Source organism: Coregonus lavaretus, assembly GCF_964263955.1.
Source record: "Coregonus lavaretus genome assembly, chromosome: 24".
Taxonomy (NCBI): domain Eukaryota; kingdom Metazoa; phylum Chordata; class Actinopteri; order Salmoniformes; family Salmonidae; genus Coregonus; species Coregonus lavaretus.
In genome coordinates, this window is record NC_140011.1 from 7,961,210 (window position 1) to 7,977,128 (window position 15,919).

General features: G+C 44.9%; 1 protein-coding gene across 1 annotated transcript in view; it reads left to right on the plus strand.

The window, feature by feature from the left end:
- Nucleotides 1-15,919, plus strand: part of tnpo1 (transportin 1) — a 66,132-nt gene that overhangs the window by 30,054 nt on the left and 20,159 nt on the right. Inside the window, exons 6-14 of the mRNA XM_084140808.1 lie at nucleotides 6,463-6,596; nucleotides 7,946-8,027; nucleotides 9,210-9,332; nucleotides 9,876-9,994; nucleotides 10,388-10,448; nucleotides 10,868-11,045; nucleotides 11,316-11,468; nucleotides 11,719-11,944; nucleotides 12,308-12,479. Of these exons, the coding sequence (XP_083996934.1) occupies nucleotides 6,463-6,596; nucleotides 7,946-8,027; nucleotides 9,210-9,332; nucleotides 9,876-9,994; nucleotides 10,388-10,448; nucleotides 10,868-11,045; nucleotides 11,316-11,468; nucleotides 11,719-11,944; nucleotides 12,308-12,479 (1,248 nt within the window). The remainder of the gene's footprint in view (nucleotides 1-6,462; nucleotides 6,597-7,945; nucleotides 8,028-9,209; nucleotides 9,333-9,875; nucleotides 9,995-10,387; nucleotides 10,449-10,867; nucleotides 11,046-11,315; nucleotides 11,469-11,718; nucleotides 11,945-12,307; nucleotides 12,480-15,919) is intronic.

The following is a 15,919-nucleotide window of genomic DNA, read 5'->3' on the forward strand; positions in this document are numbered from 1 at the left end:
GACACAAATCTCCCTTTACCTCCTAAAACAGCTCTTCACATCAATCACAGCTTGCCAGGTGTCACAACCTACATTAGCCCAGTCAAGAATGCATTCTTTCTAAGTTAGTCATCCCATCAATTATAAACATAATAAATCTCTCACAAAATATAATGACCACTCTAGAATGTCCTTCTAGCCAATCTGAAATTAGTATTTAACAACGCTGTGGTATAATTAAGCAATAATTAAGCTAAGGGCTGTTCTTAAGCAGGACACAACGCAGAGTGCCTGGAAACAGCCCTCAGCTCTCAGAGGTGATTTATTGCTATTATAAACTGGTTACCAACGAAATTAGAACAGTAAAAATAGATGTTTCATCATAACCGTGGTATATGGTCTGATATACCTTTCAGCCAATCAGCATTCAGGGCTCGACCCACCCGGTTTATAAATATCTTTAACCTTTGCCTACACAGTCTCCATCCTAATAGGCTGCATCCACTTCCTTGTGTGCTATATCATTGTTGACCTTGGTTTAACCTTGGTTGGACCGGCTGTCTCTCATACAGACAGAAACCTCATATTTTCTTTAACCACGTTGTCTCGGTCTCAATCTCTAAGCTGACTGGTTGGAAGGAAAGAGCGCCCACCCTGGAAATGGTTACCTAGGAAACGACCCTCAGACAGCACCGCTGCCACAGCCGCCGTGCTCTTTGTTGCATTCGATTCCTCTCCGTGTGTGTGATGTACGACTGGCGGCATATTGAACTTGCCTGCCACTGCTGTCAATCAAGTATATATTTCCCTGGGCAGAGATGTTCCAAGGCTGCATTATCATTATTTACAGATACAGACACAACTGCACATCAGCTGCATTCAAACATGATGCAGGCTTACAACGTCAATGTCCTCGTTAGATTTGGACAATGGAGCTTTTCAAGGGGCTTGTGCGTATTTGTGTGTGCAGTGCCTTCAGAAAGGATTCATACCTCTTGACCTATTCCACATTTTGTTGTTACAGTCTGAATTCAAAATGGATAAAATATATTTTTTTTCTCACCCATCAACACACTTTACCCCACAATGACAGTGAAAGCATGTTTTTAGAAATGTTAGCAAATGTATTGAAAATTAAATATCTAATTTACATAAGTATTCACACCGGTGAGTCAATACTTTGTAGAAGCATCTTTGGCAATGATTACAGCTGTGAGTCTTTCTGGGTAAGTCTCTAAGAGCTCTGCACACCTGGATTGTGCAATATGTACACATTTACTTTTTTTTAATTCTTCAAGCTCTGTCAAATTGGTTGTTGATCATTGATAGACAACCATTTTCAGGTCTTGCCATGGATTTTCAAGTAGATTTAAGTCAACTAACTCGGCCACTCAGGAACATTCACGGTTTTCTTGGTAAGCAACTCCAGTGTAGATTTCGCCTTGTGTTTTAGGTTATTGTCCTGCTGAAAGGTGAATTCATCTCCCAGTGTCTGGTGGAAAGCAGACTGAAACAGGTTTTCCTCTAGTTCCATTCTGTTTATTTTTTCTCCTGAAAAACTCCCCAGTCCTTAACGATTATAAGCATACCCATAACATGATGCAGCCACCACTATGCTTGAAAATATGGAGGGTGGTACTCAGGAATGTGTTGTATTGGATTTGCCCCAAACATAACACTTAGTATTCAGGACAAAAAGTTAATTTCCTGCCATATTTTTTGCAGTATTACCTTACTGCCTTGTTGCAAACAGGATGCATGTTTTGGAATATTTTTATTCTGTACAGGCTTCCTTCTTTTCACTCTGTTAATTAGGTTAGTATTGTGGAGTAACAACAATGTTGTTGATCCATCCTCAGTTTTCTCCTATCACAGCAATTCAACTCTGTAACTGTTTTAAAGTCCCCATTGGCCTCATGGTGAAATCACTGAGCGGTTTCCTTCCTCTCCGGCAACTGAGTTAGGAAGGACGCCTGTATCTTTGTAGTTACTGTGTGTATTGATACACCGTCCAAAGTGTAATTTAATAACTTCACCATGCTCAAAGGGATATTCAATGTTTTTTTTTAAATCTACCAATAGGTGCCCTTTGCGAGGCAATGGAAAACCTCCCTGGTCTTTGTGGTTAAATCTATTTTGAAATTCACTGCTCGACTGAGGGACCATACAATTATCTGTATGTGTGCGGTACAGAGATAAGGTAGTCATTCAAAAAATAATAACACTATTATTGCACACAGAGTCCATGCAGAGTCCATGCATCTTGTTATGTGACTTAAGCACATTTTTACTCCTGAACTTGTTTAGGCTTGCCATAACAAAGGGGTTGAATACTTACTCAAGACATTTCAGCTTTTACATTTGTATTAATTTGTTAAGATTTTGAACAACATAATTCCACTTTGACATTATGGGATATTGTGTGTATGTGTAGGCCAGTGACAAATTCTTAAATGTAATCCATTTTAAATACAGGCTGTAATGCAACAAAATGTGGAAAAAGTCCAGAGTGTGAATACTTTCTAAAGGCACTGTATTTAATGGACAGCTGTGATGTTTGCTAGTTGTGGGCTCAAGGGCATTGAGTGACAAAGAGAGGTTGGGAGAAAATATTACATATCTTACAAGTGGAAGATAAGACACTCCTGTACAGTAGTCAAGCTTTACGCTCTGCTGCTTAGTGCATAGACACGTGGTGATATGTGGCTCTCATTGAAACACTATATATATATATATATATATATATATATATATATATATATATACAATAGTATGTGGACACCCTTTGAAATGATTGGATTTCGCTTTTTCAGCCACACCCAATGCTGACAGGTGTGTAAAATCGAGCACACCGCCATGCAATCTCCATAGACAAACATTGGCAGTAGAATGGCCTTACTGAAGAGCTCAGTGACTTTCAACGTGGCACCGTCATAGGATGCCACCTTTTCAACAAGTCAGTTCGTCAAATTTCTGCCCTGCTAGAGCTGCCCCGATCAACTGCAAGTGCTGTTATTGCGAAGTGGAAACGTTTAGGAGCAACACGTTTAGGAGCAACAACGGCTCAGCCGCAAAGTGGTAGGCCACACAAGCTCACAGAACGGGTGCTGAAGCGCGTAGCATGTAAAACTCTTGTGTCCTCGGTTGCAACACGCACTACAGAGTTCCAAACTGCCTCTGGAAGCAATGTCAGCAAAGAACTGTTAGTCGGGAGCTTCATTAAATGGGTTTCCATGGTCGAGCAGCCGCACACAAGACTAAGATCACCATGCGCAATGCCAAGCATCGGCTGGAGTGGTGTAAAGCTCACCGCCATTAGACTCTGGAGCAGTGGAAACGCGTTCTCTGGAGTGATGAATCACGCTTCACTATCTGGCAGTCCGACGGACGAATCTGGGTTTGGCGGATGCCAGGTGAACGCTACCTGCCCCGATGCATAGTGCCACCTGTAAAGTTTGGTGGAGAAGGAATAATGGTCTGGGGCTGATTTTATGGTTCGGGCTAGGCCCCTTAGTTTCAGTGAAGGGAAATCTTAACGCTACAACATACAATGACATTCTAGACAATTCTGTGCTTCCAACTTTGTGGCAACAGTTTGGGGAAGGCCCTTTCCTTTTTCAGCATGACAATGCCCCCATGCACAAAGCGAGGACCATAAAGTAATGGTTTGTCATGATTGGTGTGGAAGAACTTGACTGGTCTGCACAGAACACCTTTCGGATGAATTGTAACGCCAACTGCGAGCCAGGCCTAATCGCCCAACATCAGTGTCCGACCTCACTAATGCTCTTCTGGCTGATTGGAAGCAAGTCCCTGCAGCAATGTTTCAACATCTAGTGGTCAGTACAGGTGTATCAAAGCTGGGACCGAGAGACTGAAAAACAGCTTCTATCTCAAGGCTTTCAGACTGTTAAATAGCCATCACTAGCCGACAACCACCTGGTTACTCAACCCTGCACCTTAGAGGCTGGTGCCCCATATACATAGACATGGAAACACTAGTCACTTTAATAATGTTTACATACTGCTTTACTCATTTCATATGTACAATACCAGTCAAAAGTTTGGACACACCTACTGATTCCAGGGTTTTTCTTTATTTTTACTATTTTCTACATTGTAGAAATAATAGTGAAGACATCAAAACTATGAAATAACACATATGGAATAATTTAGTAACCAAAAAAGGGTTAAACAAATCAAGGTATATTTTATATTTGACATCCTTCAAAGTAGACACCCTTTGCCTTGATGACAGCTTTGCACACTCTTGGCATTCTCTCAACTAGCTTCATGAGGTAGTCACCTGGAATGCATTTCAATTAACAGGTGTGCCTTGTTAACTTGTAGAATTTATTTCCTTCTTAATGCATTTGAGCCAATCAGTTGTGTTGTGACAAGGTAGGGGTGGTATACAGAACATAGTCCTATTTGGTAAAAGACAAAGTCCATATTATGGCAAGAACAGCTCAAATAAGCAGAGAAACAACAGTCGATCGTTACTTTAAGACATGAAGGTTAGTCAATCCCGAAAATGTCAAGAATTTTGAAAGTTTCTTCAAGTGCAGTCGCAAAAACCATCAAGCGCTATGATGAAACTGGCTCTCATGAGGACCGCCACATGCAAGGAAGACCCAGAGTTACCTCTGCTGCAGAGGATAAGTTCATTAGAGTTACCAGCCTCAGAAATTGCAGCCCAAATAAATGCTTGACAGAGTTCACGTAACAGACACATCTCAACATCAACTGTTCAGAGGAGACTGTGTGAATCAGGCCTTCATGGTCGAATTGCTGCAAAGAAACCACTACTAAAGGACACCAATAATAAGAAGAGACTTGCTTGGACCAAGAAACATGAGCAATGGACATTAGACCGGTGGAAATTTGTCCTTTGGTCTGATGAGTCCAAATTTGAGATTTTGGGTTCCAACCGCCGTGTCTTTGTGAGACGCAGAGTAGGTGAACGGATGATCTCTGCATGTGTGGTTCCCACCGTGAAGCATGGAGGAGGAGGTGTGATGGTGTGGGGGTGCTTTGCTGGTGACACTGTAGGTGATTTATTTAGAATTCAAGGCACATTTAACCAGCATGGCTATCACAGCATTCTGCAGCGGTACGCCATCCCATCTGGGTTGGGCTTAGTGGGGCTATCATTTGTTTTTCAACAGGACAATGACCCAACACACCTCCAGGCTGTGTAAGGGTTATTTGACCAAGAATAGTGATGGAGTGCTGCATCAGATGACCTGGCCTCCACAATCATCCGACCTCAACTCAATTGAGATGGTTTGGGATGAGTTGGAACTCAGAGTGAAGGAAAAGCAGCCAACAAGTGCTCAGCATATGTGGGAACTCCTTCAAGACTGTTGGAAAAGCATTCCAGGTGAAGCTGGTTGAGAGAATGCCAAGAGTGTGCAAAGCTGTCATCAAGGCAAAGGGTGGCTACTTTGAAGAATCTAAAATCTTAAATATATTTTGATTTAACACTTTTTTGGTTACTACATGATTCCGTATGTGTTATTTCATAGTTTTGATGTCTTCACTATTATTCTACAATGTAAAAATAAAGAAAAACCCTGGAATGAGTAGGTGTGTTCAAACTTTTGACTGGTACTGTATATACTGTATTCTATTCTACTGTATTTTAGTCAATGCCACTCCGACATTGCTCATCCTAATATTGATATATTTCTTAATTCCATTATATTACTTTAGATTTGTGTGTATTGTTGTGAATTGTTAGATACTACTGCACTGATGGAGCTTGGAACACAAGCATTTCGCTACACCCGCAATAACATCTGCTAAATATGTGTATGTGATCAATAAAATTTGATTTGGAAAGCATTCCCAGAAGAGTGGAGGCTGTTATAGCAGCAAAGGGGGGACTAACTCCATATTAATGCCCATGATTTTGGAATGAGATGTTTGACGAGCAGGTGTCCACATACTTTTGGTCATGTAGTGTACATCTGTCCGTTCGGCCAAGTGGACACTTGCTGGACTCAGTTTAGTGTGCATGTGTGCCATTCTGTGTATCACGGAAGCGCTGTTGACTTTGATGGTGAAAGCTTTCTTTACTGTAGTCGTTATAGAACGACTACAGTATACAGTCTGACTGCCTCTCACATGATTAGGCCTACACTGTAGCTGTTTTATGTTTCACCTTCAAATTCACCAATACCTCCTGCTGTTCATTTCCTGAGTGGCCAGCCGGGTCTGGTTTATGTGTTTATCCTTGTGCTGACGTTAGATACAGTACTTGTCTTTTTTTATAGGTTGACTCAGGGTTGATGGAGTATGACATGTTTACTGTCCATATGGTCTGTGCTCCATCTCCTGTCTTTGAGGCGACTCTGACCCTGAAACATATTGGTTTACCCTTCACCCCCTCTCTTTTCATCTCTCTATCCCTTCCTCCTGTCTCTTGCTATCTTTCCATATCTCACTCTTTCTCTCCCCCCCCCCCCCACAATCTTTCAGGGGGCATTTGGAGCTCTTCAGAAAATCTGTGAGGACTCAGCAGAGGTCTTGGACAGTGACGTGTTGGACCGTCCGCTCAATGTCATGATCCCAAAGTTCCTGCAGTTCTTCAAGCACAGCAGCCCGAAGATCAGGTACTGGTAAACTCTCCCGGTACCCCTGCTCACTGCCTTCTCTCTCTCTCCCTCACTCCTTGGCCAATGAGCTTCCTTAACAGCCCTTACTTCCTGATCAAATTAAACCAAATATATTTATAAAGCCTTTTTTTACAACAGCAGTTGTCACAATGTGTAGGGTGTGCACCCACTCCAGAGTGGGTGAAAATGCACTTTGGTGAGGACATTTCACTTCCTTTTGTCATAAAATACATTTTAACAAAGACAAATATGATTCTTCATGTTCTGAATCGTTCGTTCAGTATTTCTCTAACATATCAACATTATATCCAAAATGTCGGATTTCGTAACCTAATAGTTCCGATAATAAGCACAGAGTTCTGTTGACAGAGCGGTGCCGCTTTCTCGCTGCAACTTCTGAATTAAATGTAAAAGTCTTTGAAAATAAAAAGCTTGCCGTACGCTCAGTGCACCGTTGACATTTCAGTGTTTTTGTGAGAAATCTTCGAAAAATAACAGGAATTTCGTATTAATATGAAAATCGATATCCATCTTACCTCTATTGTTTTATGTCCTCCGGATTTGAGAAGAAAGATGACTAGTTCAACGGTGAGCCTTTCAGTTAGCCTTAATTTTCGGACAGCATCCAGCCTAGCTGACAATTATATTTTCCAGATTTTTGGGGGGCCTCCATTGATTTAGTTGCCCTAATTTTGGCCATACTAAAAGGGTTAAAACACCAATAACCTTTTGAACGGATTATGATAAAGACATGAGGTTTGGACCATTGGTTTTCTTTAGAGGAGTATCTACACAATTAACATATCTTACCCTTTGGTCAAAATATTTTGTTTTTGTTTTGACACCCTACAATAACCTGGCCTAGACCCCAAATAGCAAGCTGAAGCACAGTGGTAAGGAAAAGTCCCTAGAAGGAATGACTGTACTCTAGTATGAGTGTACTGTGCCTCCCTCTCTCTCCCTGCTCACAGCCTTGCCTCTTTCCCTCACTCCTCACTCCCGGGGGAGCCAAGACCTTGCCCCTCCTCTAATCGCTCCCAAAACAACCCATAGCAAGTATATTTTTTTATTTTTAAGATCCAGCTACATTCACAGGCGCTTTGATCCAAAATGGCCCCTCAGATCCCTCTTTCCTCAGGCTTATAGATAAAACTTTCTCTCTGATTTGTATCCATCCTTTGGTGTTATCAAGGTCTGAGATCCCAGATTGGAGACTGGGGGGAAAACGTGGATAGAAAAGGGAGGTGGGGGGAGGAACAGAGACCGAGGCAGCATTGATGAGGGGGAACAATTTAGGTTGTGTGAAGTTAAGGTTTTAAAGGGTCTGTTGTCTTGTTGTGTTGCAGGTCTCATGCCATCGCCTGCGTCAACCAGTTCATCATCAGTAGGACCCAGGCCCTCATGCTGCACATCGATGGCTTCATTGAGGCAAGTCTGACCCCGCAGTGACCTCTGACCTATACACTCTGACATCCCATAACCCCCAGACAGCCCTGTGACTGTCTAATATGCCCACAAAGTCAGACACATGCCATGAGCCTCCTGTGGCCCCGACGTCATGCAAACAAGTCATATACCATGTGCACAAACATACAGAGCCCACCCAACTAGTGCATACCCCCCTTGACACACACAACACCTCTCCTACATCTCCTGACCATCACACATGGCCATTTAGCCATCATCATACACACACACACACACCCATCCCAGCCATAAGACCCAGAAGGCATCAGCCAGGCAGGCAGGTATATGGCCTTAGCTCTCAGTGCAGTGGGTCAGTGGGTTAGCGCTGAGCCTCTAGGCAGCCCCACACTGTTCTACCCTAGCTTCAGTTCAGTACACAAACCCCAATTCCTCCGATTGGATCAGGGCTGGTAAGCCGTTGGAAGTAGATCAGGTTAACCACTGATGAGCTTAAATTCCAGCCAGCTGGGCACTGGATGAGGACAGATGCACCCAGCACAGTGACATTGACAACACATGACAGGCAGAAGAATATTGCAGGCGGATAAGAGATAAAGAAAAGGCTGCTGTTGAGTCCCTCTGTCTTTAGCTGTGGAGTTGAGAGAGCGGGCACTCGACGTAGAAGAGGCACAGGTCACATAGAATCCGATTTACACACTCTGAATTGGTTTATTTCTGTAGGGTGTTTTTTATAGAGCTTTTTTTCACTGGAATTCTTTGTTATGTGATAACAGGCAAAAGGACAGAGTTGATAACAGGCGTTGAGTAAAAGGAGATGGTCCTGGTCAGTGGAGGCTCAGGTGGTTGGTAGATGGCTAGAGGCTCAGTAGTCGTAAGTGGTACAGGTCAGGTCAGACCTCAGGACGCACATGAAGACATTATTGTCTGAACTCAAGTAACCTTTCCATGGCTCTATCTCAATTACCTCAAAATGTGTCCTCATCTCGTCTCCTTCCTTTCATCTGCACTGATTAGAAAGTATTTGACCGGTGAAAACAATATGGTGGAAGCTGATCATTTGGCCAATCTTTTAGATTCATTAGTAATGTTTGAACAAATCATGTGAAGTGAGGAATAATAGCCCCTTTGAGACTAGTATGTGTACATGGGTGTACGATGTTTGACCCCCTTCCCTCCCTGTAGAACCTATTTGCCCTGGCGACTGATGAGGAACCTGAGGTGAGGAAGAATGTGTGCAGAGCTCTGGTCATGCTGCTGGAGGTCCGCATGGACCGTCTCCTACCACACATGCACAGCATCATAGAGGTGAGACTGGGACTTGGGTACTGGGGCTAGGAATGGGTCTGGGTGGCATTGGACTGGGGCTGGGTGGGGTAGGACTGGGTGGGGTAGGGCTGGGGCTGGGTGGGGTAGGACTGGAGTTGGGTAGGGTGGGGCTGGGCCTGGGTGGGGTAGGACTGGTGCTGGAACTGGGGCTTTGTGGGGTAGGACTGGGACAACCATGGGTTTAGAGGAGGGAGATGTAGGGGGAGGAAAGGAGGTTGAGGTAGGGGGAGCGAAGGAGGTTGAGATGAAGGGAGGAAGAGATGGAGAGGGGGAGGGATATAGAGAGGAAAGAAGTGAGGAAAACGAACCAAAAGAATAGATTCAGCTAAGTATTTCATCAAATGAGCTCAAGCTGCCACCTTGTGGCCAAAAGCTATATTTTCCAGCCAGTTTGATCCATAATCAGTTGGGTGATTGTGGCTGCCCAGCTTGTGGCCTTGAAATGGATCCTGAATAATGATGGAAGTGCACTACAAGTATAATGCAAAAGGACTCATTTTCCCATGGTCCTCTCCTCCTCAGTACATGCTGCAGAGGACTCAGGACCAGGATGAGAACGTGGCTCTGGAGGCCTGTGAGTTCTGGCTGACCCTGGCTGAACAACCTGTCTGTAAGGATGTTCTGTGTAACCACCTCTCCAAGTGAGTAACACAATATATATATATATATATACACACACACACACACACACACACACACACACACACACACACACACACACACACACAGAGAACAGCTCACAGATGATGCTACAAGAATGTTAGAGATGGCATATGGGAAAGAACAGACTGTCATAGCAGCACAAATGCTTTGTGACACACACACAGTACAACACCAGCCTCCATATCAAAGCTTTAGCTATAATATTTGCTCCAATCCCACACTGTCATTGTAGATCTCACCCCTGGGTGTACTGTCCTTATCCTGTCTGTTAGTGCTCATCTGTTCCACGGTGGTGACAATGCTGACGTATTAATGTGGCCTGTCCTTGCTACCGCCCCCCCCCCCCCCCCCCCCTCCCCGTCTGTTTTCAGGCTGACTCCGGTGCTCGTCAACGGGATGAAGTATTCGGAGATCGACATCATTCTGCTCAAGGTCAGTCTGCTCCGAGTATGAGCCAGGAAATTGATCTGTGGCCTGCTAGCCTGCTGCCGGACTGGAGACTGTGATTAAGATGTACTGGACACATCACACCTCAACCCTGGGGGAGGGAGAGGGTGGAGGGTATTGGCAGGCCAGGCAAATCAATCTTGTGGGTGTGCATGGCTGTCTCTCAATATTGGGTGTGTGTTGGTCCTAAGGTAGAAGTATCGCCCGTCACTGGCCAGTCACTATGGTTACAATGATATTCATATTTAAAGATGCATAAATATGTATGTGTCTCTGTCTGCTTGTATGATTAGAGTCTGATAGGTGAACTGACAGCTACCCAGCTACAGCCTAAAGGCAGCTCATTGTCTTAAAGTAGTATAAATAATTAGAATTGCATACCTGTGTGTGTGTGTGTGTGTCAGGGTGACGTGGAGGAGGATGATGAGGCCATCCCTGACAACGAGCAGGACATCAGGCCCAGGTTCCACCGCTCCCGTACGGTTGCCCAGCAACACGAGGGTGAACGGGACGGCATTGAGGAAGACGACGATGAAGACGATGACCTGGACGATGACGACACCATCTCTGACTGGAACCTCCGTGAGTGGACCTCTGATTATCTGTTTTTCTCTGCCTTTGTCTCACTTACTCAGTTTTCTTTCCTCATTCACGATTTCCCTAGCTCTCTCTCTCTCCCTCCTCTCCAATCTCCATCCACTCGTTTTCTCGTTCTCTTTCTCTTGCCGTCTCTCTTCCAGCCTTACCCCACATATGTAGACTATGCCATCAATATTATTGACCTTTTTTTGTGTGTGCCTGTCTGTGTACCTCTCTATGTTTACATGTCCCTCTCTCGCTGTCTGTCTCCAGGTAAGTGTTCAGCAGCGGCGTTGGACGTGTTGGCTAACGTGTTCAGAGACGACCTGCTCCTCCCCATCCTGCCTCTCCTCAAAGAGCTCCTCTTCCACCCAGAGTGGGTCATCAAGGAGTCTGGAATACTGGTTCTGGGGGCTATCGCTGAGGGTAAGGTCCTGTTATAGTACCCTAACCCCTAAGGTGGGGGGAGAAACCAGAGGAGAGAAAGGGAAGGAAGTGTTATGCCCGAAAGAGATAGGAGAAAGAGACTTTGGAGGGAGGATGAGACTCACCTGGGAGTGGTTACTGATTGTCCAATGGCAATGCTAGAATATCTTCTATATGTAAACTTTGAAACCAGCAGACATCATTGACATACATGTTAATTATAGTAATAACACCCACCTTCCTCCTCCAGGTTGTATGCAGGGTATGATTACCTACCTGCCAGAGCTCATCCCCCACCTGGTGCAGTGTCTGAGTGATAAGAAGGCCCTGGTGCGCTCCATCACCTGCTGGACCCTGAGTCGCTATGCCCACTGGGTGGTCAGCCAGCCACCTGACACCTACCTGAAGCCCCTGATGACTGAGCTGCTCAAACGCATCCTGGACTCCAACAAGAGGGTGCAGGAGGCCGCCTGCAGGTGAGAGGGGGGTTGGCTGTGGTTCAGTTGCGGTCAGTTTGTGGTTTGCTGTCGTTACGTTTGACCAGATGTGTCCGATATTTTTGTGTGTGTGTAAATGATCGATAGATAACCAGTAATAAGTGGCTTTTGGTTTTACAACTCAAGCTAGCGATGACTGTCCTTGGGAGTGGAAGTATGATGATCATTGTGACTAATGGTTGATCCAATGAAACGTTTTTGAACAGCTTGATTGCAAAGTGCTGTTCTAAACTACTCTTTGTTTTTCCTCTCACCCCTTTCTCTCTCTCCCCTCTCCTCCCCCCTCTCTCTCCCCTCCCCTCCCCCCTCCCTCCTCTCTCTTCTCTCTCTCCCCTCTCTTAGTGCCTTTGCCACTCTGGAAGAGGAGGCGTGTACAGAGTTGGTTCCCTACCTGGCCTATATTCTGGACACGCTGGTGTTTGCCTTCAGCAAGTACCAACACAAGAACCTGCTCATACTGTACGACGCTATAGGGACGCTCGCTGACTCTGTGGGACACCACCTCAACAAGCCGGTATACACAGACACACACATAGATACTAGGGATGTGATAAATGGAACATTTTGCTTAACGTTTAAGCTAGAGATATGTTTTTTTGCATGGGGTGCAAAACCGCATCCGCCAATGGCACTTGTGGGGGTTGTAGAGCAAAACAGAGAACACCATCTTGTTCGTGAGAGTCTCCCCTTTCCACAGAGGCCAAACGTTTTGGACGCTACAGAAGTTTTTGTGAGAAGATGACTCATGGTCTGACAAACACCGCTGTAGCTCGGCCACCTTCCACTGCAGATGCGGAAGGCAGACATAGGCAGATGTGGCGGATTGAGACACAGCCCGTGTTAAAAATATCTCTTCTAAATTGAAGGATTGTGATGGGGATTTTTTATTATTTACTTAGATTGATGCGCTGGTTCGTCAGTAGACTCTTAAGAATATACCCTTGAAAGCACCTCGGCTATGGCACGTTTGTTTGTAAGGGTACACTACAGCTTCTTAAATGCCGACACGGAACCTTCTATGGCGACCAGAACTGTCAATGAAATAATCTTGAGCTGCCTGCGCGCAGACCACTCTATCCTAAAAAAGTGCTTTAAAGTTTGTTAAATACCGTGACTTACCAAGACATTTACTAGAAGAAAACATCTTACGCTAGGAATCGACTACTAATATTCCGTATATTTGGAATGGAGGAGACTGATTAGTTACCGTACTTCCGAGAACACAAACACTAGCATCTTTCATAGCGAGGGACGGAGAGAGAAGGGAGGGGCAAAGTACATTCAGGTCGGCCACCAGGCAGACGGAATCAGAACCGTGCACTAGGCCTATCTATCAGCAATCAAAAGTTGTATCTCGCAATGGAACTCTGTATTTTGCAATTTCTTGGCTTGCAATGTCTCGCAACTTCAGTAAAGCAGGGCCTATCATCAATGAATAGGCTAGGATATTCTACATGCAACAGACTGAAGAACTAAGAAACACTTGCATCAGGGGTGCTTGCTTAGTCCCCTCCTGTACTCCCTGTTCACCCACGTCTGCGTGGCCAAGCACGACTCCAACACCATCATTAAGTTTGCCGACGACACAACAGTGGTGGGCCTGATCACCGACAACAATGAGACAGCCTATAGGGAGGAGGTCCGAGACCTGGCAGTGTGGTACCAGGACATCAACCTCTCCCTCAATGTGAGCAAGACAAAGGAGCTGATTGTGGACTATAGGAAAAGGAAGGCCGAACAGGCCACCATTAACATCGACGGGGCTGAAGTGGAGCGGGTCGAGAGTTTCAAGTTCCTTGGTGTCCACATCACCAACAAACTATCATGGTCCAAACACACCAAGACAGTTGTGAAGAGGGCACGACAACACCTTTTCCCCCTCAGTAGTTTGAAAAGATTTGGCATGGGTCCCCAGATTCTCAAAAAGTTATACAGCTGTACCATCGAGAGCATCCTGACCGGTTGCATCACTGCCTGGTATTTCAACTGCTCGGCATCTGACCGTAAGGTGCTATAGAGGGTAGCGCCTTACGGTCAGGAAGCTTGGCCCCAGTGATGTACTGGGCCGTACGCGCTACAGAGGGTAGTGCGTACGGCCCAGTACATCACTGGGGCCAAGCTTCCTAGCGCCTTACGGTCAGACGCCGAGAAGTTGCCATAACAGGCGGTGATGCAACCGGTCAGAATGCTCTCGATGGTGCAGCTGTATAACTTTATGAGAATCTGGGGACCCATGCCAAATCTTTTCAGAGGGTAGTGCGTACGGTCCAGTACATCACTGGGGCCAAGCTTCCTGCCATCCAGGACCTCTATACCAGGCGGTGTCAGACGAAGGGCCAAAAAATGGTGAAAGACTCCAGTCACCCAAGTCATAGACTGCTCTCTCTGCTACCGCACGGCAAGCGGTACCGGAGCTCCATGTCTAGGACCAAAAGGCTCCTTAACAGCTTCTACCCCCAAGCCATAAGACTGATGAACAATTAATCAAATGGCCACCCAGACTATTTACATTGACCCCCCCCCTGTTGCTACTCGCTGTTTATTACAGTGCCTTGCAAAAATATTCATCCCCCTTGGCGTTTTTCCTATTTTGTTGCATTACAACCTGTAATTTAAATTGATTTTTATTTGGATTTCATGTAATGGACATACACAAAATAGTCCAAATTGGTGAAGTGAAATGAAAAAAATTACTTGTTTCAAAGAATTCAAAGAAATTAAGAAATAAAAAGTGGTGCATGCATATGTATTCACCCCCTTTGCTATGAAGCCCCTAAATAAGTTCTGGTGCAACCAATTACCTTCAAAAGTCACATAATTAGTTAAATAAAGTCCACCTGTGTGCAATCTAAGTGTCACATGATCTCAGTATATATACACCTGTTCTGAAAGGCCCCAGAGTCTGCAACACCACTAAGCAAGGGGCCCCACCAAGCAAGTGGCACCATGAAGACCAAGGAGCTCTCCAAACAGGTCAGGGACAAAGTTGTGGAGAAGTACAGGGTTGGGTTATAAACAAATATCTGAAACTTTGAACATCCCATTGAGCACCATTTAAATCCATTATTAAAAAATGGAAAGAATATGGCACCACAACAAACCTGCCAAGAGAGGGCCGCCCACCAAAACTCACGGACCAGGCAAGGAGGGCATTAATCAGAGAGGCAACAAAGAGACAAAAATAACCCTGAAGGAGTATCTGTCCATAGGACCACATTAAGCCGTGGGAGACTCCCCAAATATATGGAAGAAGGTACTCTGGTCAGGTGAGACAAAAATTTAGCTTTTTGGCCATCAAGGAAAACGCTATGTCTGGCGCAAACCCAACACCTCTCATCACCCCGAGAACACCATCACAACAGTGAAGCATGGTGGTGGCAGCATCATGCTGTGGGGAAGTTTTTCATCGGCAGGAACTGGGAAACTGGTCAGAATTGAAGGAATGATGGATGGCGCTAAATACAGGGAAATTATTGAGGGAAACCTGTTTTAGTCTTCCAGAGATTTGAGACTGGGACGGAGGTTCACCTTCCAGCAGGACAATGACCTTAAGCATACTGCTAAAGCAACACTTGAGTGGTTTAAGGGGAAACATTTAAATGTCTTGGAATGGCCTAGTCAAAGCCCAGACCTCAATCCAATTGAGATTCTGTGGTATGACTTAAAGATTGCTGTACACCAGCGGAACCCATCCAACTTGAAGGAGCTGGAGCAGTTTTGCCTTGAATAATGGGCAAAAATCCCAGTGGCTAAATGTGCCAAGCTTATAGAGACATACCCCAAGATACTTGCAGCTGTAATTGCTGCAAAAGGTGGCTCTACAAAGTATTGACTTTGGAGGGGTGAATAGTTATGCACACTCAAGTGTTTTTTTGTCTTATTTCTTGTTTGTTTCACAATAAAAAATATTTTGCATCTTCAAAGTGGTAGGCATGTTGCGTAAATCAAATGATA